The 25,895-nt window shown below is 44.4% G+C and overlaps 2 protein-coding genes across 3 annotated transcripts in view; both read left to right on the top strand.

The window, feature by feature from the left end:
* The window catches only part of SELENON (selenoprotein N), a 105,903-nt gene that overhangs the window by 76,199 nt on the left and 3,809 nt on the right, over window positions 1-25,895 (top strand). Inside the window, exons 4-12 of one of the 2 annotated variants that reach the window (XM_078862551.1) lie at window positions 15,151-15,301; window positions 17,670-17,787; window positions 18,362-18,489; window positions 19,042-19,254; window positions 20,162-20,286; window positions 22,128-22,265; window positions 23,954-24,035; window positions 24,632-24,820; window positions 25,593-25,698. In XM_078862551.1, coding sequence (XP_078718677.1) covers window positions 15,151-15,301; window positions 17,670-17,787; window positions 18,362-18,489; window positions 19,042-19,254; window positions 20,162-20,286; window positions 22,128-22,265; window positions 23,954-24,035; window positions 24,632-24,820; window positions 25,593-25,698 — 1,250 coding nt within the window. Of the gene's footprint in view, window positions 1-15,031; window positions 15,302-17,669; window positions 17,788-18,361; window positions 18,490-19,041; window positions 19,255-20,161; window positions 20,287-22,127; window positions 22,266-23,953; window positions 24,036-24,631; window positions 24,821-25,592; window positions 25,699-25,895 lie in introns of those variants that run through there. The other variant, XM_078862550.1, reaches the window with a different exon arrangement.
* Window positions 4,946-5,937, top strand: LOC144935768 (actin-binding Rho-activating protein-like). Its single transcript, XM_078862509.1, has one exon. It carries the CDS (start codon window positions 4,946-4,948, stop codon window positions 5,654-5,656), a length of 711 nt encoding a protein of 236 aa, XP_078718635.1. The 3' UTR covers window positions 5,657-5,937.

Below are 25,895 nucleotides of genomic sequence, written 5' to 3'. Positions count from 1 at the left end.
TGACGTCATTTATGTCGACCTTAGTAAGGGGTCGGTGTGAGGAGAGTTATCAGAATCACGTTGAGGGTTAATTCGTGGAAAAAAATCCCAGCGTAAACAAGCCCGATTACTCGTGGCGAGTTTGCAGTGGCTTTTGAATCCCGACTATCCCCACTGACCGTGTCACGTGTTGTGTTCCCGCGACGTCAATGCGAGGTGACCTGGCCCGGCTGAAGCAGAAAGTTTCTCCTCTGCACAGCAAACTGTAAATCAGTCCTGGGGCTGGTTGGCTGCGGTGGAGGCTATTTTGGACACTTGATATCCAAACATAATTCAATTACTGTCCTTTCTCAAACGCAGGTTTATCGCACGCTATGGAAAAGTTTCAATTATGGGGCTGACATTTTTAACTTTGTAAAATGGCCTTGAGATAATTTAAATCAAAATGAAAGTAGTTTCCCTGCTCAGTTGAGGATTGGGTGGATTTATCTGCTGTTTACACCTTTTGGCCAGTGGTGTAAATTCCACATTACTGTGGCGGGAACAGGTTTGTCCATAGGACAACCACTTTTGACTGTCTCGCAGTGGTGCTCATTTCGTCGATGGCGAAAGTTACGAAAGTGGCTGCGGCAATAGTGACTGGCCATTGTGAGTCACGCGATGTTGCCTACCAGATGAGCATATGATATCCCTACAAACTCTGTTCCAGTACAGAACACTATATAGGTGCATTGCAAGGCTGTGGAAAATGTTCTAAGGATATGGCTGCACCATCTGGCCGGATGTTTTTAGACGAGTAAATTCATGGAAAATGTGTCCATATAGTACAGTTAAAGCTAAAGGCAAAATTAATTCTAAATTGTTAATTGTCAGCCAAGTTAAGGACTATCGAAGTTGGCTTCATCATCAAAGATCCTATGCAAGCCTTAGCCTATTTGTCCATGAACCTTGGAAATATGTTGATTAGCTTGCCACTGGAATCAAATATACTTTGGCTGGGTCACCCAATTATCTGCTTGAATTATACCCCTATTAGTCACATCAGGCGCGGTACAGGAAACGTGTGGCAGACCAACCTAGTCATTTGTAGAATACACCATAGACCAGTGAACCGTTACAATGTTGCTTGACATCATGGCAATGGTGAGACAACTTAATATTACTGACATCAGAATTCATCCGCGTCTATTGCTGTTTTAAACAAGGGAACTGGGACTGAAAAGGCAATCTAACAGAGTCACACGTTCCAAAAATGCCTTTGTAATTTTATTCTTCTTCGGGTAACAATTTTAATAACTAATAAATGGCAGTGGTTGTTCTCCTATGGTAAGACTGTCCCCACCATAGGTAATGGGGATTTTACACCGCTGGCTCAAGGCTAAAAAATTATGATTCCACCGCATGCTTATTTGAGTGAGGCAAAGACTTTGACTTGTATAATAATATTCACACATACCAGTGAGGGAAAAAAGTATTTGATCCCCTGCTGATTTTGTACGTTTGCCCACTGACAAAGAAATGATCAGTCTATAATTTTAATGGTAGGTTTATTTGAACAGTGAGAGACAGAATAACAACAACAAAATCCAGAAAAACGCATGTCAAAAATGTTATAAATTGATTGGCATTTTAACGAGGGAAATAAGTGTTTGACCCCTCTGCAAAACATGACTTAGTACTTGGTGGCAAAACCCTTGTTGGCAATCACAGAGGTCAGACGTTCCTTGTAGTTGGCCACCAAGTTTGCACACATCTCAGGAGGGATTTTGTCCCACTCCTTTTTGCAGATCTTTTCCAAGTCATTAAGGTTTCGAGGCTGACGTTTGGCAACTCGAACCTTCAGCTCCTTCCACAGATTTTCTATGGGATTAAGGTCTGGAGACTGGCTAGGTCACTCCAGGACCTTAATGTGCTTCTACTTGAGCCACTCCTTTGTTGCCTTGGCTGTGTGTTTTGGGTCATTATCATGCTGGAATACCCATCCACGACCCATTTTCAATGACCTGGCTGAGGGAAGGAGGTTCTCACCCAAGATTTGACGGTACATGGCCCCATCCATCGTCCCTTTGATGCGGTGAAGTTGTCCTGTCCCCTGAGCAGAAAAACACCCCAAAGCATAATGTTTACACCTCCATGTTTGACGGTGGGGATGGTGTTCTTGGGGTCATAGGCAGCATTCCTCCTCCTCCAAACACGGCGAGTTGAGTTGATACCAAAGAGCTCCATTTTGGTCTCATCTGACTACAACACTTTCACCCAGTTGTCCTCTGAATCATTCAGATGTTCATTGGCAAACTTCAGACGGGAAAGTATATGTGCTTTCTTGAGCAGGGGGACCTTGCGGGCGCTGCAGGATTTCAGTCCTTCACGGCGTAGTGTGTTACCAACTGTGTTCTTGTTGACTATGGTCCCAGCTGCCTTGAGATCATTGACAAGATCCTCCCGTGTAGTTCTGGGCTGATTCCTCACCGTTCTCATGATCATTGCAACTCCACGAGGTGAGATCTTGCATGGAGCCCCAGGCCAAGGGAGATTGACAGTTCTTTTGTGTTTCTTCCATTTGCGAAAAATCGCACCAACTGTTGTCACCTTCTCACCAAGCTGCTTGGCGATGGTCTTGTAGCCCATTCCAGCCTTGTGTAGGTCTACAATCTTGTCCCTGACATCCTTGGAGAGCTCTTTGGTCTTGGCCATGGTGGAGAGTTTGGAATTTGATTGATTGATTGCTTCTGTGAACAGGTGTCTTTTATACAGGTAACAAGCTGAAATTAGGAGCACTCCCGTTAAGAGCGTGCTCCTAATCTCAGCTCGTTACCTGTATAAAAGACACCTGGAAGCCAGACATCTTTCTGATTGAGAGGGGGTCAAATACTTATTTCCCTCATTAAAATGCAGTCACCACATTCCAAAAAGAAGTATATAAAATCAGCTTATATTTCAACAATATTCTCAAGGCAATGCTGTAAGTTGTAGCTCAGTTGGTAGCAGTGGCGGCTCCTGCAAAATCTCTAAGGAGGGGCAAATGTCTGGATGATTGATAAGGATAAGGTCCACCCATGCAATGGATAAATTAACAGCTTAAGCATGTAAAGGCAACTTCACTTCTTTAATATTAATGAAAAATAAAGTGACTCTTACAATACATCTTGTTTGTTTCTATACTCACTATTAAAACAAACCACTCAAGTTTCTTTTATTAAAGATTCCACTAGGTGGCGACAAATTATATTGTTGGATGAAACGTGCTTACGTATGATGACGTAAGCACGTATGATGACGTAAGCACGTTAGGGCGAGCCCTCCCGGAAGCCATAGAGAATGCATTGCAGCGCCCCCGTTCGAAAAAAAACATCTTTGAATGTAAGTCTATGGGACCACTCGGGGCGATTCTCAGCTGGAGGGAAATCGCCCAAAAAGAGGCGGTACTCCACAGAACGTGACATGACGCTGATTGGACTATATCCAGAGGCACAGTGACGGCTAGCGTGACTCTGTGGTTGAATGACATTGGTGGTGCGTCGCCCAATCGCCCTAATGAAGAAACCGCCCCTGGTTGGTAGATAAAAATGCTTCCTAATAATGAGATCATGAGTTTAAATTAAAAAAATCTATCAGAAATGTAGGGGTGGGTAGGACATGCCTCTAGGATGGATTTTGGCTACTGGTCAAGAATAATTGCAGCAACAATGATAAGAGCGTGTCTGAAAGGACGTCCGCCAAGGAGATGGAGCGATGAAATCAGCTCGTGTACAGGTATTAGCTGGATTATTACAGCACAGAATCGATGGCAGTGGCTTGGGAAGGCCTTCATCGAGTGGCAGATTCACCAGAGGGAATGATGACGATGAGTTGCAATCCTGGCAGGGACCAACTCAACCCCACCGTGTCATCATTAATGCCTGCGGAGTCAGTAATATGAGTAAACTGGGGAGTACAGAGGTTGTCCTATTAATTACATACACTCGTCCTTGCCAGAGACCTGCTACTTGTTAAGAGGCACCAGTGATTGTCGGTGTGGGCACTTTTCACTTTAAAAAATGTCTATTCACAGTTAATATAAAAGCAATTGCAAATTTCAGAGCAATATTTAAAGTAATATTTGCACTGATATTTTTTCTTAACACGTAAATTGCCTGTGGTATTCTTGGAAATTGCGCTTTCCATAACATAAAGAGAGGAAGTCTGCATGCAATTTTTGTCCAGTGCTTCTTTAACCCCACCAACCAATGTCCTAGCTGTGGAACATTGTCTATTTTTGTTCTTGCAGCTTGTAATACGCCTGAAATGTACCATTAGCCTTTGCTTTAAAATAGACCAGGTGCAGGCCAGCCGGGTTATAAATACACGATACAGGGGTCACAGAGATGCCCACAGCTTTGGAACGAGTGTGGGATTAGCAGCACGGCTGAGGAACGTAGATGAGACATTAGTGAGAGGAGCCCTATGCAGTAGGCTGTGGGCAAGAACTTCCAGTGAGATCGGTTGCTTGTGTCCCCTTGGCTCAACAACACAACATTTCGGCAATGAAAAAAACAGTCCTTGCCTTATGCGAGTGTCTAAACCGTAATACTAGAAGGTGAGTTATATAGTTGTGTACGAGTAAACACTTCCTTGGTGATTTAAGAAAACTCAAACGATCTCTGTGGTCAAAATCGGCACGAGAAGGGTAACTTAAGACTGAGTTGGAGCAGCAGGGAGGAGAGGAGACATCTGAATAAAAGCATCCTTTTGAAGTTTTGGTGCCAAATTGAAAATCACAATGATGGAGAAAAAGGACTTCCAAGCCGAGACAAATGTTCTGGGTTTGATTTCTGATCACTTAGAATGTAATACAAATGAAACGAGTGATGTGCCATTAACTGACATGTCTGGAGACATCTTTCTTCCATCAAAAAGCCATGGTCTCTCAGACGTAACAACGTGCAGAGTTGATGCTGAAGAATGTGAAAACACCCCGAAAGGGGTGATGAAAGCCATAAGGAAAAATGCGAGCACGGATAGCACTCCCACACACGAGGCTACACCTGAAGAAGCAAACACCGACGAGCCTCGCTTGTCAACCATTGAGTTGGACGCGCGAGCGAACAAAGACTTTAAAAAATGCAAACACGACGCAACGGAGCGCGGCTTGCAGGGGACGACGCCGAGCCCTTCGACGAACGCCAGCGCCGCCGCGAAAGGCGAAACGACGAGAAGTAAAAGCGCCCGCGACGCCAAGGAGCCGGGCCGCACCCGGGTGCCGAACTACGGCGTCGTCGGCGACCTCACCGGCCTCTGGCAGAAGCGCTCGCGCGACCACGTCGACGAGCAGCGGCTGAACCCGTTCAGCGGGGACTTCGACTTCGAGCACGCCATGGCGGTGAGGGCGCGCAAGGGCGAGCAGGGCTACGGCCGCCCGCTGGACGGCACGGTCACGGCGGAGCGGGGCCGGCGGGCCCAGCGCCACGTGCTGCGCGAGGTGGACGAGATGGTGCTCATCATCGGCGAAGTGGGCGTTCGCGGCGAAGACGGGCGCGCGCGCGTCACCTTCGGGCGCCTCTTCGAGCGCTACGTGCGCGTCTCGGACAAGGTGGTCGGCATTCTGCTGCGTGCTCGCAAGCACGGCCACGTGCACTTCGAGGGCGAGATGCTGTGGCAGGGGCAGGACGACGGCGTCGTGATCACGCTGCTCGCGTGACCGAGCTCGGGGTCGGTGTCGAACTGGACTGCACCCGGCTGATTGGAGCGAGTCGTGGGTCATCTGTGTGAAGCCGCCAAACGAACACTGGGACGGAGCCGCGTGTTTTATATTCACGCTGTGTGTATTTGGAAACAGTGCTTTGTAAAATGATCAGGCTGACATTCGTGTTGCTTTTCAGCTCGCCTTGACAGTAATCTTGATTTAGTTCATGGTTAATTAAATTAAGCTAAACAATTTATATTTTACCAGGTAAGGCTCAACTGAGCTACAGAGTTCCTTTTCAGAAGTGACCTGGCCACACATGATAGCTCAATGGAGTGGCTTATCACGTGGAAATGTATTGCAGCCAAATACTTTTAACGCACGTTGACTCGAAATGTGGAGGGAAAAACCGGAGGACCCGGAGAAAAATCCACGCGACCACGGGGAGAACATGCAAACTCTAAATATACAGGCGTCAGGTCGGGATCGATCCCACAAACTCCTGCATAACAGGCGAGGTAGTTAACATCTTGCCACCGTGGCGCCCAATTGACTGAAACTGCACAAAATGCCATTAACTGTCAATAGTTTTGAGTTTCATGGCCCCAGAAAATTCCACAACCGTCTCTTTACGTGGATAAGAAGGAATTGACAACGAATGGAACTTTCTTGCCATTGTAATTATTGTAAATTACATACAATAACTATAACAATATTCAACAGTACAATTTGTATTCATATAGTGTATAAATGAAACTGCATTTTAAAATGCTGTACATAAATTTGGGCCGTGATTGAATGAATGAGTGAACGAGTCAATGAATGAATGAGTGAACGAGTCAATGAATGAATGAGTGAACGAGTCAATGAATGAATGAGCTATGGCCCCACTCAGGCCCCGATGGGACTATAAGTGTCGTCTTCAAGGGAGACAGAAAGGAATTCAGAGAGTTGTATTTATTTGTCTTTTCCTAAATTATTTCACCTCGAAAATCCTTCGAGGTCGAACATCTCATTTACCAGGGTGCCCGGGGTGTCAGCTGACACACGCATTGTAAACAAATAAAGACGCGTAGGCAAACATTTTAAATGTATAAATTATGCAGAATGTATTTATACAATGTTGCATTCATTTGTAGTTGTATGTACTTCGTAAAGTGACATACTGAAGGAACGTTGAATCCCCATACAATTTGGAATGCCCCGTCACTGTAAGACAGGCTTCATGGAGCCACACACATGTTGGCAATTAGCTCTGGAATGTGCCACTCTTTCTTGTGGCGGTGTTAGTGATTGCACTTCTTATTTTGCAGTCTCCACCACAGGCAGAACCAATAGCATCAATCTACTTGCTCGTTCTGTGCTGGGAAAATTTCATAATACGAACTCAAATTCTGTACTCTGAAGTCTGTCAGAATTGCAGTGCATTTTAATGCTGTTTTACAGAGTTAAACTGACCTTACAAAGCTACGTGTCTCTTGTCATTGACTGTAGTCTTTGTGTGTACAATAAATATGACTGTTATTTAATTTGACTTTTAAAATTGTTTTCATCAGTGTTTTGAAAGTGCCCTTCATAACAACTTGGCCACCGCCCGTTGTGGTGGTTGGGTGGGTCAGGGATCAGATGGTATCACCACTGAGTCAATCTGTCCAAATCCAGGCAGCTACTTGTAATTAAACCAGTTTCTCAAGTATAGCGAATGTGAGGCCACCAATAACATATTTCATTGCATTTGTTTTTTCACTTAATGTGGCAAATTCCAGCCTTGATAATTATTATTTTTGTAAGTGCCTCTATAGCTGGGCAGGTTGGAAAGTCCAGTGCTCATGGTGTGAATAGCAGGCGACTGAATGGGCCTCTGTAGTAGTTCTGTGATATCACCTTTCAGTGACTCTTGTAACATGGGGCGACAGCTCTGAATGGACATTTCTGCATCTCGTGACAATATGCCGATGATCGCAATTTGGAATATAAATGGAATATAAAACAAGAATTACTTTCCAAACAGAGTGTGATGTTAGATTGTTGGTGAATGGCCAGCCAGAACACTCCATTTTGGTGGAGCTAATGCAAAAAAAACAATTTGACAGAGCCCTCCACCAAACTTCAATGGCCCTCTACCAACAAATGAATCAGATCCATAACCGCAATGAGTGGGAATGCCCTTGCAGGCACCTCGGACTTAATATGGTCAACACAAGAAAACCCCGTGTCATCTACTCAGACTCATTTATCGCACATTCTATCAAAGTGATGTATACGCATTATATTATCTTGTTGATCAGTTAGTCCGTATTTCTGCTTTTCTGTGCCTCGAGCAATTTTTTTTATTTTTCTGCAATTGAGCACAGATGGAAACTTTGTTGACCGAATGCCGTTGTGTTCCCACTCATGAATTCCGCACGCAGCCACACATTGGCTTGACTCTCTCTCTGCTCAGTTGCTATTTATGGCATCTGTAAACAAAGCTCAATGCTATTTGGAAGAGTGATAGACAACTGGAAGGGAAGGGGAATATTTCCACTTCACAATTATTATGAGACAAACTAGTTATGGAAACAATGCGACAGGCAAAGTGTTAAATTAACCTTCACTGACACATCGGACGGCACACGTTACAAACCATTTAGAGGAGAGATGCCTGGGATATTTTCCGCTGTGCTCCACATAGTTCAATGTGCAATACATTCTACCACAGCAAAACATTGTCCGTGACCTATTTCGAATGCAACCTTCACTGTTTATGCACTGCAAGCTGTTTTCAACAGAAATCATTAATGTCAATTCGCCTATCCGCACAACTCTCCAGTTTCAAACAGCAGGAGTGCTCCTTTGGAACACGTCGTGACTATAGTTTACAGGTCCGTAATAGCTACGGAATTCCTACGGGCGAATGCAAGCAGGGGGAAAAATGTGTTTCATGTGCACTTAAGCAACAGCACATACATGTTGTACAATGTTGTCTTGTTGCACTGGATACATTTCACAGTGTCCGTGGAGGTGTTTTGCCTATACCAAATACAGCAGTGATTGTTTAATGGGTAAACTCATTAAACAAGCGCTGCTGTATTTGCTTATGATAACGAGTACATTTAAGCTGGTAGAGTTAGCATGCTTTAACAAATACTGCGTGAAAAATAAAGCATTGAATGAGAAATTGAGAATACCTATAGGCCCATAGTCTGATGAACATACATGTACAGTAAGTATATATTTTGGTGGTTAAATATAAATATAAGATTTCATTTTTCATGAGAATAGGTTTTCCCCTTTTCTCTGGCAACAAAACAGGTGTTGAGATGTTCATCTCAATGACTGTGAAAAGCTTGATTTCCCTCCAATATTAAAGTCATAAATGTCGCCCGAGTCAATCGAGCTTTGGCTTTTGACGTTCTCGTCAGTATTTCGACTCCGTTGTCAAGTTTGGGGAGCTGAACAGCGTGACATTGACCAGCTCGCGCCACGAAAGGGAACCAATCAGTAAATATCACCAAGAGATGGCTCACAGCTATGTTCACGTACATCTAAAAACCAACTTACACCGTCCATGCGTGGAATTTGGCATCACCGACACATTTTGAGATCGTACTATATGTTCATAAGCCTCTTTGTGGCACAAAGATAAATGTGAGTACTTTGTATGATGTCGTGGTGGTTTGCGGCGATTCATTAAACAAAGTCGTAGGTAAAACTAAACTACAAACGAAACTATTTTAGCTCTCTAGATTTTTTTCAGGAGCGACCTGGCCACAAATGATAGCTCATTGAAGAGGCTTATCGAAGAGGCTTATCACGTGGAAATGTATAGCAGCCACATATTCTAAAAGCATGTTTCTAAATGTGGAGGGGGGAATCGGAGGACGCGGAGAAAAATCCACGCGACCACGTGGAGAATATGCAAACTCCAAATATACAGGCATCAGGGTCGGAATTGAACCCACGGCCTCCTGTGAACCAGGCAAGGTAGTTAACATCTTGCCATCGTAAAGGTATGTAATGCCACAGCGCACAGTGGACGCTGTGATATCACACTGCACAGAGATCACTATGATGTCACAGAAGGCAGGGTTCAAGCTGAGAAATCACAGTCCACGAGGATCGCGGTGATGTGAAACAAATAGCATGCTGCTATGTCAGCATACAACAAGAATGCAGTGATGTCACCAAGAATCGAGCAAGAGGTGATGTCATTGTGCACAGCGCACACAGTGATCTCACAGTTCACAGAGCACGTTATGCTGTCACACAAAAATTGGAGCGTGCTGTTACGTCACAGCGCCGAGAGAATGCTGCGACATCACAGAGATCACAGCAAGCAGTGATGTCAGGGCACAGAACATGCATTGTCACGGTGTATAGAGAAATCTGTGATATCACAGTGGACAGGGAACGCTGCTCATTGCTGTGACAGGTCCATAGCTGAATCACCCCCCAAATCTCCAGTGATTCCACTCCCCCTTTCGCACCACAACCACACTACATACAAGGGACATGCAAGGCACGATAAGAAATATGAATTATTACACGTGTGGTATGATGTGTATACTGTCATCTTCATCGTCATTGTTAACAGCGGTGGGGCAGTCGTTAGCCCACTGCGCTACGCTCCCAGGAACCCGAGTTGGATTCTTATCAGTGGCAAGTAAAATCGTAAAATCTCAGCCGGTCGAATGTGCACTGGTTCTGAACACCACCCCTTCTTTCCCCCTACCCTTCTCATGACTGATTGTGGCGTTTGTGGATTTGGAGCCATAGGATGCGGGTTAAAGTAGATGCAGCAGCAATGTGGAACTGATCCATGTGCATCTTGAACTTCTTTCGCACCATACGTAGCAAACCGTGCTAATCGGCGGCGCGTAGCTGGAGCTGATGGAGCCAGACTTGAGCCAAGGCGAAGGATTTCCCTCACTCTGATGGAGCCAGACTTGAGCCAAGGTGAAGGATTTCCCTCACTTTGATGCCAGCCTTGAGCTGCAGATGAAGATCTACCTGAGCCACTCCCGAAGCCTGAGCCAGCAAAACCAGGGCCACTTCCAAACCCTCCCTTGCTGAAGTTTGCAAAGCGGCTTGCTTGCCACCTTCTGGAAAATATTGGTTACTGCAAGATCATTCTGAAAGCTGCGTTCCGGCACGTGTATTTGGGGCCGCTTTGAATGTAAGGGGCCGTCCATAAATGACGTCACGCGATTTTGGACGATTTTTGATCCCCCCCCTCGTCACACGGCGTCAAATATGACGTCACAAAGCTCTGTCCCCCCCCTAAAAATAAAAAAATGCTTCAAATCGCTTTAAACTATTGTCATTGTAGTGCGTAATTAATGTGGCGCTGCACTCTGATGTCGTAGGAGAAAACATTTATTTAAACGTCTATTTAATTAAGTAGAACGTGTTGTCTATATTAATTTAAAGTTGCGCATTTTGATGTGACGTCACATTTCTCAACCCCCCCCCCCCCTCGTCACACATCGTCACAAATGTCTGACCCCCCCCCCCCCCCCCCAGTGGCGGCTCCTGCAAAATCTCTCAGGGGGGGCAAATGTCTGGATGATTGATAAGGATAGGGTCCACCCATGCAATGGATAAATTAACAGCTTAAGCATGTAAAGGCAACTTCACTTCTTTAGGGCCCCCCCTCATTTTTGAGGGGGGTCTGACTTTTTGTGACGCCGTGTGACGAGGGGGGGAGGGGGAGTCAAAAATGAGCCAAAATCGCGTGACGTCATTTATGGACGGCCCCTAAGGCAAAACTTAAGTGACTGTTCTAAGGTAGGTTACCTGCATTTTAATTAGAAAAAGAACATGAATGCTAAAAAGAATTAATCGTAAAAAACAAGATACCAAAGTGCTTCAACAGGAACGTTTCCGTGAGTGTGTAGTTCTGCTACAAGGATCAGAAACACACGCAAGGCACCACCACTGGAGTGCATGGCATGCCTATCCGTCGTAATCCTATTCTGCACCACACGTGGCACACACACCGCACGTACCACTGCGGTATAATGTGGACAAAATAATGCGGTGCAGGTGGCGCCATAAACTCATTCCTGGGCTGCGGCTGACATTGAGCACCGCTCACTGGAACGATGTGAACTCCAGGAAAGCCAGTCGAAATTTTAAGAGGTCAAGAAGAGCCATTGGCCGAAACAGCACTTGTGTTTATTTTCTTTTAAGGCAGTGTTATTTTCAAATGTGTTGGGTTTTGTAGTTTTATTATTTGTGCTTGTGCACCACTTCCTCTGCAGTATCAGCAAATACATTGCATGCATTGCAATGGTAAGGAGGGGCAAGTTGCCTGGGGAGTGGAGCACACAGGTCACAAACAATGTATTGAGTGGTCTACACATTGGGGTGTTTAATAATTATCAATTACCGATTCCGAAAGTGAGGAACCTGCCATCGATTCAAGTGGAATGTTCATAATAAATGCACCGATTGGCACGTGCGCGCGTTCAAAGCGCACGGCAGCCGAAGTCACCGCGTGTCTCAGTTCAAAGGTGAAGGCGCAGCCCTGCAACGTTCTTGTCTTGCTGCTCAAGCCGGCGCTGGCAGAAGAGCCTCCGTTACAATGAGCTCAGGGATACTTCGTCTCACCTTCCACACTGACCACGTGTGTTGCAAGAGGGGTGTGTAGTGCGATGTGTAAACATCGTCACTAGGGAGACAAAGGCGGCAGGGCGTGGTGCTGGCCACCCACCCCCTCGTTGTGCCTTGCTCGCTAACAGCATTTGCCCCAGCAGCCTGGTAAGGCCGTACAAGGAGGGGATGTTTGAAATCATACCCACACTTACACCATCCCCATTACACCATCCCAATTATCCCCAATGTTTAAACTGCCTTGCCGGGATATCTAATCCAACTTGTGGACCATTAAAAGTGTCTATCTGCCAATGAGCTGTTATACTACAACTCCCATCGTTTCTCAGTTAAACAGGTAAAACATTAAATTTACAGTATTGCTATAGGCATTTCTATACGTGGGTTAAACGGTTATTTACCAATTGTTTGTGGTTAGCAGTAATGTAAAAAAACATTCTAACAACCTTATAGAGAATGATAAGCAATGTCTCCTTCAAATATCTGTCTCTACAAAGCCCACTGGCCTCACGGCATTGATTCGCCTCTAGCAAAACCCGTGAATCAGTTTCGACTTTCAGTATCTCATCAGCAGAGTATCGGCTTGCTCGAATCAATGCTGATGAACTGCAAGATTGAATCGGCAAGGAAGGACTCACTCTTAATTTAAGAGTTGAAGATATGGGTCCTATACCCAGTAACCATGGAACATTGTTGGGCTAAATCTGGCATGTGGCTGGAAGTGTTGACCTGAACATAGGCGCAATGTTGTATGTTTGCTGGGTAGTTGAATGCAAAATCCCACACACAAACGTCACAATTATTTTACGAGCCTCGTCCCGCATTGAAGAATTCTACTCTTGCATATGGCAATATGTCATTGTCTTCAGCCATCCCCGATCCGAGGCTTGGCCGCACCATGGGCAATCCCTCGCCACTGACTTCTGTCTTCCGCTATCATCCTCATTGTCTATTCCAGCGTGAGCCTCGTCCATGATTTGATGTTATCCATCCATGCCATCCTTGGTCTTCCTCGCCCATGTGTACCGGCTACTGTGCCGTGCATAATCTGCTTTTCCAAACAATATGATCAGGAGATAAATGCCAATGTCGAATTCTTCAACCTACGAGAGGGCTTCAGGAGGGAGTTCGTGTAGTTTTGATATTGAAAGAGAGTAGACAACATTGGTTTACTATGTGGTCCGTAGTTTGGGTTGCATGGCCACGACCGCACTAATGTGGCTTGTCTTTAATTTACCATTTCTGAAACAGATATGCGCATCGGCCTGTCGATGTTCTGATACAGTGAATGGTTACACCAGACTCTTAGAGACTCTTAGAGTCTGGTGTAACCAAGATTGAGCGATTTTTGTGTCTCGAATGAGGTGGTCATTCCAGACGCACACATTGTGATGTTTGTGTCTCGAATGAGGTGGTCATTCCGGACGCACACATTGTTCCACTCACCAGCATTCTTCTGCATCTGGGTGGATGTACCATGCTCATCGGAGATGCGGAGGATGAAGAGTGAACTAAACACCAAAATAAGTTATAAAGAAATTAGTTTTCATTCTAGATTTAAAAGTGTATAGCTCCCAGTAGCTTTCTAATATCGGAAGGCAGAGCGTTCCAGACGGCCAAAGAAGCGCATCTGAAAGCGCGCATGATGCAGCGACCGTCTTCGCTGGATGTCTCGCCAAAAGCCACTGCGAGGATGAGCGGAGTTCTCGTGATGATGGTTTATGCTGTTTGACGATGTTAGCAAGGTACTGCGGTTCATTTGTGCCAAGCACTGTAGGTGTGATGAGTTATAATGTAACAGGCAAGGGCCCTGTCTTTTAAGGTATGGGTCTCTATACGCAGTAAACATAGAACCGATTCATAATACAGGTTTTTGGGCTAGATCACGTTAGTTTTAAATGTGTCGTAACCCTCCACCACCCGACACGGCCAAACAGTAAAAAATGTCGATTTAAAGCTTTTTTGACTGCAGGGATTCATATTCTTGGTTCTTTCGGTAAAGTCACGTAGAAGGGAAATAATAAAATAATAAAATTATCAAACAATTGTTTATCATTTTATTAAGTCACTTGACTTTACTGAAAGAACCAAGAATATAGTAAAAAATGTCTCACGATTACACAAGATAAATAGTTCACGACTTTAGCCCACCGGTGTGTTAAAGAGTGAATCAACATCATTTACAATTTTAGAACCGATGTTGGCTTGTGCTTGTGCTTGTTTGGCCCCAACCACTGTCCCATATTTTGCTAGCTAAGGTGGTTCGAACACAAAATCACGCAAACCACACGAACAAACAACAACAACACAACAAGATTGAACCGCAGAGGGTCGCCTTTCCTCGATATCTGGCCCCAGTGGCAGGGCATTGAACTGCAGGCGAGAGAGAGAGAGACGAGCCGTGAGTGGCCGTGGGGGAGGGTGACACGCACATCCCTCGCCATTGGTAACTTCTGCAAGGCAGGAAACGGCCGTGGCCACACCAGAGAGAGAGAGACAATTGAGTTCCAGACGAGGGTTTATTTGACACACACACCCGACCCACGCTCATTTCGCCGGCCGCTATTGTCGCAGCGGTGGGTTTTTGAGTCGATGTCTCTGAGTCGTGGACTAACGTGAGTGGTTAGGGCGCTGGCGAATGAGACGAAGTGACAGCAGCAGCAGCGATGGCTGAATGAGGCCCCCCACCACCACCACCACTTTTGGCCACAAACAGCCCCGGCGGCTTTAGTGTTCTCCGTGTTGTTGTTATTATTATTGTTTTAAAGGGTGGTGGTTGTTGTTGTGAACGCAATGGCGACCGTGGGCCACGGCGACACGGGGAAGAGAAGAGACGTGGGCAGCCGCGTCGTGGGCGCGCGGGACACCACGTTGGCCTCCTCTTCCTCCAGGGCCTCCACCACGTCCTCCAGGGCCTCCTCCACGTCCTCCAGGGCCTCCACCACCTCCTCCAGGGCCTCCTCCTGCAGGGCGGCCGCCCTCTGGGTGTCTTGCGCGCTCGGCGCTGCGCTCCTGGCGGCCGCTGTGAAGTTGTACGCGGACAGGGGCGTGATGGAGAGACAGGTAACACACACACAGCTGCCGTGTGTGTGTGTCTACATGTGTGTCTACGTGTGATGGTGTGTGTCTACGTGTGTGTCTACATGTGTGTCTACATGTGATGGTGTGTGTCTACGTGTGTGTCTACATGTGAGTCTACATGTTGTTGTGTGTGTGCGTCTACATGTGATGGTGTGTGTCTACATGTGTGTCTACATGTGAAGGTGTGTGTCTACATGTGATGTTGTGTGTGTCTACATGTCATGTTGTGTGTCTACATGTGTGTCTACATGTGTGTCTACATGTGATGTTGTGTGTGTCTACATGTGATGGTGTGTGCCTACATGTGATGTTGTGTGTGTCTACATGTGATGTTGTGTGTCTACATGTGTGTCTACATGTGTGTCTACATGTGATGTTGTGTGTGTCTACATGTGATGGTGTGTGTCTACATGTGTGTCTACATGTGATGTTGTGTGTGTCTACATGTGATGGTGTGTGTCTACATGTGATTGTGTCTCAATGTGTACAGCATATGATGGTGTGTGTCTACATGTGATGGTGTGTGTCTGCATGTGATGTTGTGTGTCTACATGTGATGGTGTGTGTCTACATGTGATTGTGTCTCAATGTGTACAGCATGTGATGGTGTTTATCCCTGTGTGTGAGGTTGTACGTCTCCATGTAAATATGATGGGATCTTCGTGTGACTTTATATCTCATTGGAATTGTGTCTTAACGTGATCGTGTGTTGGTCAGATTGGTTGTCACTATGGGATTTTGTGTCTGTGATTGTTTCCATGTGTGCAATATCCACTTGAATGTGTGTGAGCTTGTGTGTCTTCATGTGGGCGTTATCGTGTGTCTTTGTGGGTCAGTACGGGTTGGTGAAGGGAGTGAGATGGATGGTATCACCACAGGACCGTGGTGGATGTGACTGCATGGGGAGGCATTCATCCAGCAGTGGATATGCAAGAACTGTTAACGATATCGAAATTATTTGTGTTTCGATGGGACTGTGAGATTGTGTGTCTATATCCACGAGATTTTGTGTGGCCACGTTGGCACGGTGGTTGCGGGTCTGCCAGTTCTCAAGTCCGTTAACACCTGCGTCTGTCTGGTGACCTGCCAGGAAGACTTTGACAATCACGTTGCCTGAATGTGCACCAAGCTTGGCACAGGAGCTGTGGTGACGTCACCTCCAGTTGTCGAACATTTATGTATTTTGTTACAGAAGGTTCATTCACGATGTTACCGACCGAGAGGTTGGTAACGTTTTAGAACCTATCGCCAGCAGTTGGGTGTTTATTGTCATCAGCATATTGCTTATGTTACATCAATAATAATGTTATTCAGTAAATTTTTTGAAAATGTGAAGACTAAGTAGGGTCCTGTATGTGTGCAAAAATTTCCACTTCAGGAAGATGTGTGTTGGAGAAAACTTTTCTTTGAGTACTCAGAAAAACCACTGCCTATAAAGGGGCAATGCTCTAAAGTCTGTACAGATAGGTCAGGAATCCACTTGCTGCACTACCAATGCCTGGCCCTTTCGCAGCCAGGCATGTGTGGAAGTTTCACAAAACGTAGTGATCCCCACCAAGGCCTGCTTCCCAAGTGCTCAATTACATCAAAAGCCTGGCTTTTGATGGGATGATCATGCATTGTATTTTTTGCCTGGCTATTTTCCACCTTAGCAAATGGCTGCTTTTAGTTAAATGGATGCAGTAATAGTGGAGTACAGTAGTGTATGTTGCTGGCTCCGGCAGCCCTCGCTGAGTCCAATCGGGTGAGAACCACATCACAATTTTCTGCCAATTCTATTCATGAGCTTTTGGTATGTGCAAGTACTGTATATTAGTGTACCCATTCAAAACTCATGCGTACAAGGGTGTAGAGTTAAAGCTCTGCATAGATTAATTTAAATATCCATTGCCATCTCCTGGCCATCATGCACTGCTACAACACTTGGTTTTACCCGGCGTTCTTGCATCCAAGCACCAAGCAAGTTTGAAAGCGTGCACATGCAGGGTCGACAAGCGTGCATATACAGTACATGCACTTGCACACGTATGTACACGTACATGCACTGATGCACGATACATAATACAATTTATTGGGCAGACAAAAAAGTTTCCGTGCATGGGTGGCACGTATGACCATGAAGCAAACCTCAAATATAAATGTTGATCCGGCTTTTGTTCAATAACATACACATGTATTATATTCAAATGTTTTTCTTGCACCTAGTAAAACTAACATGGTTGTTATTGGGTTGGGTGCGGGTTTACAAAAAAATTCTGTGCGTGCTGCCGGTGTTGCTGGCTGAGTGTGCTGACGTGGCGTACGTGTGTGCCCGTGACCAAATGTGGCTGAATCGCTAATTGCCTGGCAGGAAATGGCCCTGCGAACACTGGGCAATGACGGGCTGTTCCTTTTCACCTCCCTGGACACCAACATGGACATGCAAATCAGCCCCGAGGAGTTCCGGCCCATTGTCGACAAGATCATAGGTAAACACCAGACCTGCGCATATTTCTCAGAATTCTGCAGTCTTCCTTTTTGCGGTGGAAGGGTACAAGGATTCATCGATATTTTATATGTTGTGCTATGGTCTCAGTGACTTGAGTTAGATTTTTGGTCCTGGTCAGTGTAAGTGCCGAGTAATATCTAAACCGGTTGTGGATGCCCCATTAACCAACCCACACTGATCAGTTTGGTGACGTTTTGGTAAAACGAACCCCATAGTAAGCTTTCATCCAGCAGTGGAATTTCAAACCACTGAAATTGTCATTTCATGTTGTATTTAATGGGTTCATGTCACCCCTGCAGCTTTTAGAGGCACTACAATTCACTGTAATGTTAAAAATAGCTTTTTTAATCAAACCGTGACCCTGAATCTCAGAATTCCATTTCATTGCTGGGGTTGGATGGGGGCAGCGGTAAGGGAATCGATCCAACCCCAATGCCAATTATCATTTGTTTTTATTTTTACATGAATAGTTGGTGTCTCAGTAATTGTTTTTCATAAACCCTTTGACTGCCTCTGGAATTCGCAAAATGCCCACGTGTCCTTGATTACCGCAGGGCCGCCCCCTTCGGAGTATGAAGGAACGCAAGAGGCCGACCCGCAGGGGGAGGGCCTCACCATGTTGGCTCGATTTGAGCCGCTGCTGATGGAGACCATGAGCAAGAGCCGAGACGGATTCCTGGGGGTGAGCGCAAGCAAGGGCTGCCTACTCGGATTGAAATACAATTAGTTATCAATGGTGGCTGTGTTTAAGCATTGCGGGAATAGCTGTAGGGTTGTCTACAACTGTGTCGTTAGCCCCCCTATTGTTCCCTGACCCAAACTAGCCAACCCAGCCACTAGTAATATTCCATACACATACCCCAACCAACTAGCTAATTGGCTACGAGCATGAACCGTCACATATCTTATATGTTGGAGAGAGACACGGCACTGTGGTTTTTGCATTGTTCGAGAAACCCGATGACTTGAGATTGATTCCCGGTCACGGCTAGCATCAGTGGCAAGTGATATCTACACCATGCCTGGGCTTCACCTGGTGAGAACAGTAACTGAGCAGTGTGCGAACTACTGCCCCCCACCTCTCCCTCCACATACATCCTTTTTTATGTTTAGTTTGTTGTCCTTCCCCCACACCTCTGTTTACCACGGTTGGCTACATATGGTGCGACAGATGTTCAACATACAGTGCATACACCTCTGTCTTTAGCTGTTGCTGGGTTTGTTTTGCTGTCAGGTTGGACAGAGCTGCCTTGCCGGTCTGCGCAGCTGGAAGAAGGCGGAGGCCCCAAGTCAGCACTTTGGCGCGAACCAGTTCAAGGTGTTTCTGCCCCCAAAGAGCGACCTGGAGCTGGGGGAAGCCTGGTGGATCGTGCCCAACGATCTGAACCTCTTTACCGGGTATCTGCCCAACAGCCGCTACTACCCACCACCGCCTGTTGCAAAAGAGGTAATGACCACAATAGTTGCACACCCTTGAGCTGCTTGGAACATTAGATGTCAATCTGATACGATACATGAAGCCACAGTAATGTGCATCCTTATTGTTCTTGAGAATTAATCACATTTTATAAAGATCAAACAGCACAGTTTTGATTTGTTGCTTCTATCAGTTACGTTTTCGTAGGCTCCACAGAACATTTAAGCTAAGTGTGGCCTGACATGACATCTGTGGACCCCTTCCTCGTCACACCTGGGGGGTGTATTGTTTGTTGAATCCTTGCTGTGACATTTCACATGCACTTGCCTCTTGCGTGTGCGTGCGATCGCGCACGTGCACACCCAATTGTGTAGCTTTGGGGTGTGGCGATATGTTCGCTCAGCCACAACCAAAGGGCCCTGGGTTCAACTCCAGACAGTCCACAATGTGTGCCATTTTCTGCGTGTAGTCCCTGGGAACTAACTGTCAGGTGTTTTCTTTCCAGCCTAAAGTAAGTGTAAAACACTTGATTGAAATATACTGGGTGATCTATTTATAGTTATCTCAGAAAAATTTTAAAGAAGTGGAAAATTATCGAGAAAACATTGTATTTAAAAGCCTCTTCATGCCTCACACAAATCTCAACCCACTTATTCAATCTTCAAACACTTTCGTCTGTAAGATGTGGAGCCGTCGCTTTCACAATATTCAATTACCTGTTGAAAAGAAAATGATCGCCCTAATACATCATTGGGGGTAGGTATACAGAAATGGATCGGTGTATAAATGTGAACCCTGACTAAACAAATGCGACTTGGTGTAATGTTTCATCCCCTTCCGTGCCGGGATTCCCATGTTCTGCATAATATCGCTCGTTGCGATGGTTTTATGCTGCTAACCGTGGGTGTGTTTGTGTTCGTGTGCAATGCTGGGGCAGATCATCATTTCCAAGCTCCTGAGCATGCTTCACCCACGGCCCTTCGTGAAGTCACGCTTCGCCCCCCAGGGTTCCGTGGCGTGCATTCGCGCGCAGAGCGACATGTATTACGACATCGTGTTCAGGTACGGCTCAGGTTTCACAACTGCTGGTGAAGTACGTGTGAAGGTGATGGTCGTGAATGGGGCTTGTGAACCACGTGTGACGATCCTACGCTGTGTCTTCAGCGTGACGGGATGGCTCATTGTTCTCAAAAGGGTGTGTCTTTCAACGTCGCTTCTGGCAGCAATTCAATAACCTGCTGATGACATCTATTCAGAAATTCGAACTCTTTCCTGCAAAAATATAATGTTAATGATTCAGCAATAGATTTGGCAAAACTTGTTTCTTTACATTAAGCCTTTGAGGGTGAATATAATAGATGAATGGGTTGTTAGATGTTTAAGGATTGTGTTCATTACAGGTATATCCTGTAGAACGCTTGTAATTTTGAAATGAATAGAAATTGTTGAATGAAAAGGTGATTATTGTTATTATCATAACAGTAAGGTCACTTTTGTGCATGACACGTTTTGGGCATTCACATTCGAAATGCAAAAGGCCATTTAACAATGCTATTCATTTGTATTGAATCATTCTCCATGAAGGCCATTGTGATGAAGTGGACAAATACGTGTCTCTACATTTCTACCTAAAGGACAACTTTCCAACCGAACATAAAAGCAAAGCGCGTTTTCTTGATTTGAAAGGTCTCTTCTAAAGAACCATCCATTGAGTTAGTCATTCACAATGTATTACCTAAATGTTTCTAGAAACCAATGTTATGAATTAAAATATACCCACTAGTGTAACTTATTAAATGGAGATATTTAGATGGCAATTACACATTTGTATGTTTCAAGTTGAACGTGTGGTGTTTCTTTATAATGACAAACTGAACAACATTGAAATACTAACTTTTATCTCATTTAAGTGCAGTTTATTTAAATGAACTGATGGAATTAAATTGGATACATCTTACGAAAAACATATCTCACTCGTGAACGGGATACACACTTTTACGTGTATTTATTTATTTATGTTGTTGAATAATAGATAAAATAAACAGTAATTGGGACGCAACACCAGTAGTGGCCGCTAAAGTGAAACCCGTTTCTGGTGGATAATGGCCAGTGAGTCAATTTATTTAAGCAAAATAAAATGCTATTTTTATTTAAACTGACCCCCCCTTTCTCTGCAATGGAAAATTAGAGACCGCTGTCATTTTAATGTTCTACGCACAATCCTGTACTCAGCACTAAAAGTAATCCACTATTTTATTTAATAATATGACAAGAAAATGCGTATTGTGAGTTTTTTTTTTATACTCGATGTTTTAAAGAATATTCTGGCAAAATATTTGCATTTATAGGAGCATAAACTGAAAAGTTAGAGCAATTTTAAATTAACCGTGTCAGTCTTGTTTATTTGTTACTCTCACATTCGTTGTCGCTATGATATATCATGATGCCTTTTGAACTTCTGCTCGTAAAAAAAATTAGGATTTGCCAGTTATCCAGGTAGTTTTTGGTGCCAATGGCCTATTGTTGGAGTGGGGAGGAGATCAGCCAGGAGCCAGCCAGAAAGCTCAAGGCATAGAATAATTTGAATAGTAGATTGATATATAACCCCGTTTTCACTTTTCTTATGAATGGAGGCCTTCCTACGCTGTGTCATTGGGGTTGTTTGACCATACTTCATGTTGTCAGGGCGGTTGGTGAAAGGGGTGATCTGCCCAAGGACCAGTTGAGATATCACCGCCAACATTAGCCGTGGCCAGGAATAAAACTCAAGTCACCGGAATCATAATGAAGTCCGCTGTCCATTGCGCCACCCCTCCATGTTCAGGCGGCGGCTTGGAGAGGCCTTCGTCCAGCAGTGGATTGATCACAGTTGATGGATTTGTCATTGCGTCTGTGCACCACAGGGTTCATGCGGAGTTCCAGCTCAACGAGCCACCCGCCTTCCCGTTCTGGTTCACCCCGGCGCAGTTCACCGGACATGTGACCATCGCACGGGACTCCTCCCACGTCCGCGCATTCCACATGTTTGTGCCAAACAATCGGTGAGTAGTCGCACGTGCACAGTTCTCAAAGTCAACGGGGATGACAACAGAGCACGAGAGAGTTTTGTGCAGGACGTGGATCTTGGATCATCATAATATAAAATTTATTTATACAATTCTTCCAGTGTAGTACATTACAAGGCACCAGAACAAATGGGCATTTTTTTAATTGAACCAACATCAACAATCACATCAGAGGGAACATATACAACACGAGTAACACCATCATGACAAGGGGGAAGTGTGCCTTCTGTACTGTAGACTTCCCTCGGTAAGGAAATGATTGTAGACCAAAACATTTTTCAAAACTAGAATATAATACACAAAAAATAAGGTTAGCAAAATTGAAAAGCAGGCTTCACCTACTCTCTTATGAGCTTCAGCATCAGACTATTAAAAATACCCACAAAGTATAGTTACAGGAAATTTGGCTTATGAAGCCCACTTCCAAAGGTGCAGGTACAATGTTTGATGTTTGTGGGCTTAGGCTCAAAAACAAAAGTTTATACAAATCTGTCGATATTTTAGCCAGTGCAAATTCTTCTTTCATTATTTTTTTAATGTTTCAATATCAGATTTTATATTTGTATACGATATTAAGGACTACCATCTGAAATTCAGCAGTGATAAATGTAATACAATTTGTTAAAGAGCCTTTAAAATAACGTTTCTGCAAACTAGTATGAGGTTCTGCCAGGAAAGCGTAATCCACTTGATGAAAAAATCTGCAGTAATTTAAGTGCTTTGATCCATTGTATACCTGGGGTGCCGTGGCCACGAGATGTTCACTACCTCGCCTGGTATACATAAGATTGTGGGTTCGAACCTGACCCTGACACGTGTATATTTGGAGTTTGCATGGTCTCCCCGTGGTCACGTGGATTTCTCTCTGGGTCCTCCAGTTTTCCCTCGACGTTTAGAAACATGTGTTGAGAATATTTGGCTGATGTAAATTTTCACATGATAAGCCGCACCTTTCTATTTGCACCGTGGGCTACGTACGGTGCAAAAGAAGTTCAACATACGTACTCAGTGGACCTTACCTGGTAAAATACAAATTGTATAGTTTTTAGTGATGTAATACTGCCATCTTCTCCCCTGGTACAATTCACTGAATTGTCTCAATTTTTATCCTCTGTTTCGGTAAAGTCACGTAGGTAGAAATAAAATAAAACAAACCATGACGTTTTGATCGCAACACAAGCAATCTTCATCTGATGGAACAACCACAGCAAGAAACAATGCTGAAGTAGGTCTCAAGTTTGTGTTCAAATTGAATTAAAGAACATTTTATTCCACGATTGTGGTACATGTACAAATTCTAGTGGCGGCAACATTTACATAAACCCCCGGGGTTTCTGTGAATATGTAAATCGCAACTAATATAATCGATTCTTACACTGAATATTTAATGCTTGTGTCGTAAGCTTAAAAATCTGTTACAATTGATAATTTGTTCGTGCTTAATTATCTTACTGAGATCAAAGCCTGCTATGTTTTCAAGCACTTTAGCTGCTCAAAATAACTAGAATGATTTTGAGCAGCGAAAGTGTTTGAAAACGTAGCGGTTAAGACGAGTAGACTTTGAAGAATTGACTTGGGAGAGCTACACCCAAGCATACGCGTGACAATTGGACAGGTGTTGGTAATGTACGTTGAAATACCTGTTCTTGTTTGAAACTTCACAGGTCCCTGAACGTGGACATGGAGTGGCTGTTTGGCTCCATGGATCAGGGCAACATGGAAGTGGATATTGGATTCATGCCAAAGGTGTGTTGCTGATAAAAAAACACAAGGGATGATTATGATTTGAGCGTTAAAATATAAATATAAATTCTTTCAGGTATACATTTGCGTGAAAGGGTATTTTTTTATGTTTGAGTTTTAATGTGATTCCGCTTTTAGTGGCAGATTTGTGCCAGGCAGGCGCCATGTGTGTAAGCAAAAATAAAATGTACTTTACTTGACCATTATGCAGTGACTGATAGAGACTACCAGGGTATAAATGAAATAATGGTACATCTCTATTGCACATTCACATTCTAGTTGAGATGCAGCTCGTATACGGGAGATTATTCGTTGGGTTATGAGACCTGTTAGAGATTTTAAAATGATAATGAATGTTTCCCAGAGAATGTCCACCATCGTGTGCAAGTGCTCGGTGGATTATTACATTGCAGGATCGGGAGAGGTGGCAGCAGCTTGAGGAGATGTTCATCCAGCAGTGGATTGACCAAGGCTGATGATGAATACGATAATAATTTACATTTCTTTAGCAATCAAAATATATAGTACTTGATGAATAAAAATGTATGATGATGATAATGGGCAGCAAATTACAGATGCCCTCTCTCTTGAATTTGCAGATGGAGCTGGTTGCTGAAGGTCCTTCAGTGCCAGCGCTGATTTACGATGAAAACGGCAACGCGATTAACACGAGCGACCCGGACGTGGAGCCCATCCAGTTTGTGTTTGATAACATTGAGTGGCGGTCAGAGATCAGCTTCCAGGAAGCCTACAGACAAATGGAGGTCGCCATGTATCCATTCAAGAAGGTAAGCACTGGGTTGGATCATGGCTTTGGTGCTGAACACATGCCACGTGGGCTAATTTAAACTATAAACGATAAAAAAACTAGAAACTATTTTTATTTTACCAGGTAAGGCCCACTGAGCTATATAGCTCTTTTTCAGAAGCGACCTGGCCACAGATGATAGCTCAACGAAGAGGCTCATCGTGTGGAAATTTCTAGCAGCCAAATACTCATAACGCATGTTGGTTATAAATGTGGAGGTAAAAACCGGAGAACCCAGAGAATATTTTACGTGACCACGGGAAGAATATGCAAACTACAAATATAAAGGCGTCGGGGTCAGGATTGAATCCACAACCTCTCCTGTATACCAGGCTGCAAAAGCACAAATAACAACAAATTTGACACATTCGTCAACAACACTGCTTGCAACACGTACACAACAATGCAGCATCACTCATGTCCTATGAAGCAGAGACATTGCCAACAATGTCGCCTATTTATATATTTTTCATTTAAGGCAGGGTTGTTGACAAAGGTGAGTTTTCACAAATTTCCGTCAAATTTTAATACAAATTTTTACTAAAATCGCTAAACATTTTTTTTTCACATTGATTGTTAAAATTATGCTATAAACTCACGGCTGATGTTCATGCCAAGGGAAATCAATGTATTGTTAATGGCAGTGCTGACCTAATGTGATGTTGTATTACCATTTATATTACATGGATGAATTCTTCATTTTACTTGAAGTGCTTATTCTGTACTGTATACTTGTTTATTCTGTCTGTTAGATTCAATATCATCCTTTCACGGAAGCCTTTGAAAAAGCAAAGGCAGAAGACAAGCTAGTCCACTCCATATTACTCTGGGGAGCGTTGGATGACCAATCCTGCTGAGGTTGGTGTTGATACTGGCTTTTACAAATTTTACAGGGTCAAAAGTCAAAATGATTTCCTGCTCCATTGAGCGTAGGGGGGGATAATCATCCCCAGCCATGAACAGCAGTGGAAATTCCACATTGCTGTGATGTGGGCCAGTGTTATCCTCAGACTACCACTGTCTATTTTCCCCACACATTTTAATAATGGAGGCCT

This window comes from Lampetra fluviatilis, chromosome 14 (genome assembly GCF_964198595.1).
Source record: "Lampetra fluviatilis chromosome 14, kcLamFluv1.1, whole genome shotgun sequence".
Taxonomy (NCBI): Eukaryota; Metazoa; Chordata; class Hyperoartia; order Petromyzontiformes; family Petromyzontidae; genus Lampetra; species Lampetra fluviatilis.
This window is presented reverse-complemented; position numbering and strand designations above follow the sequence as displayed.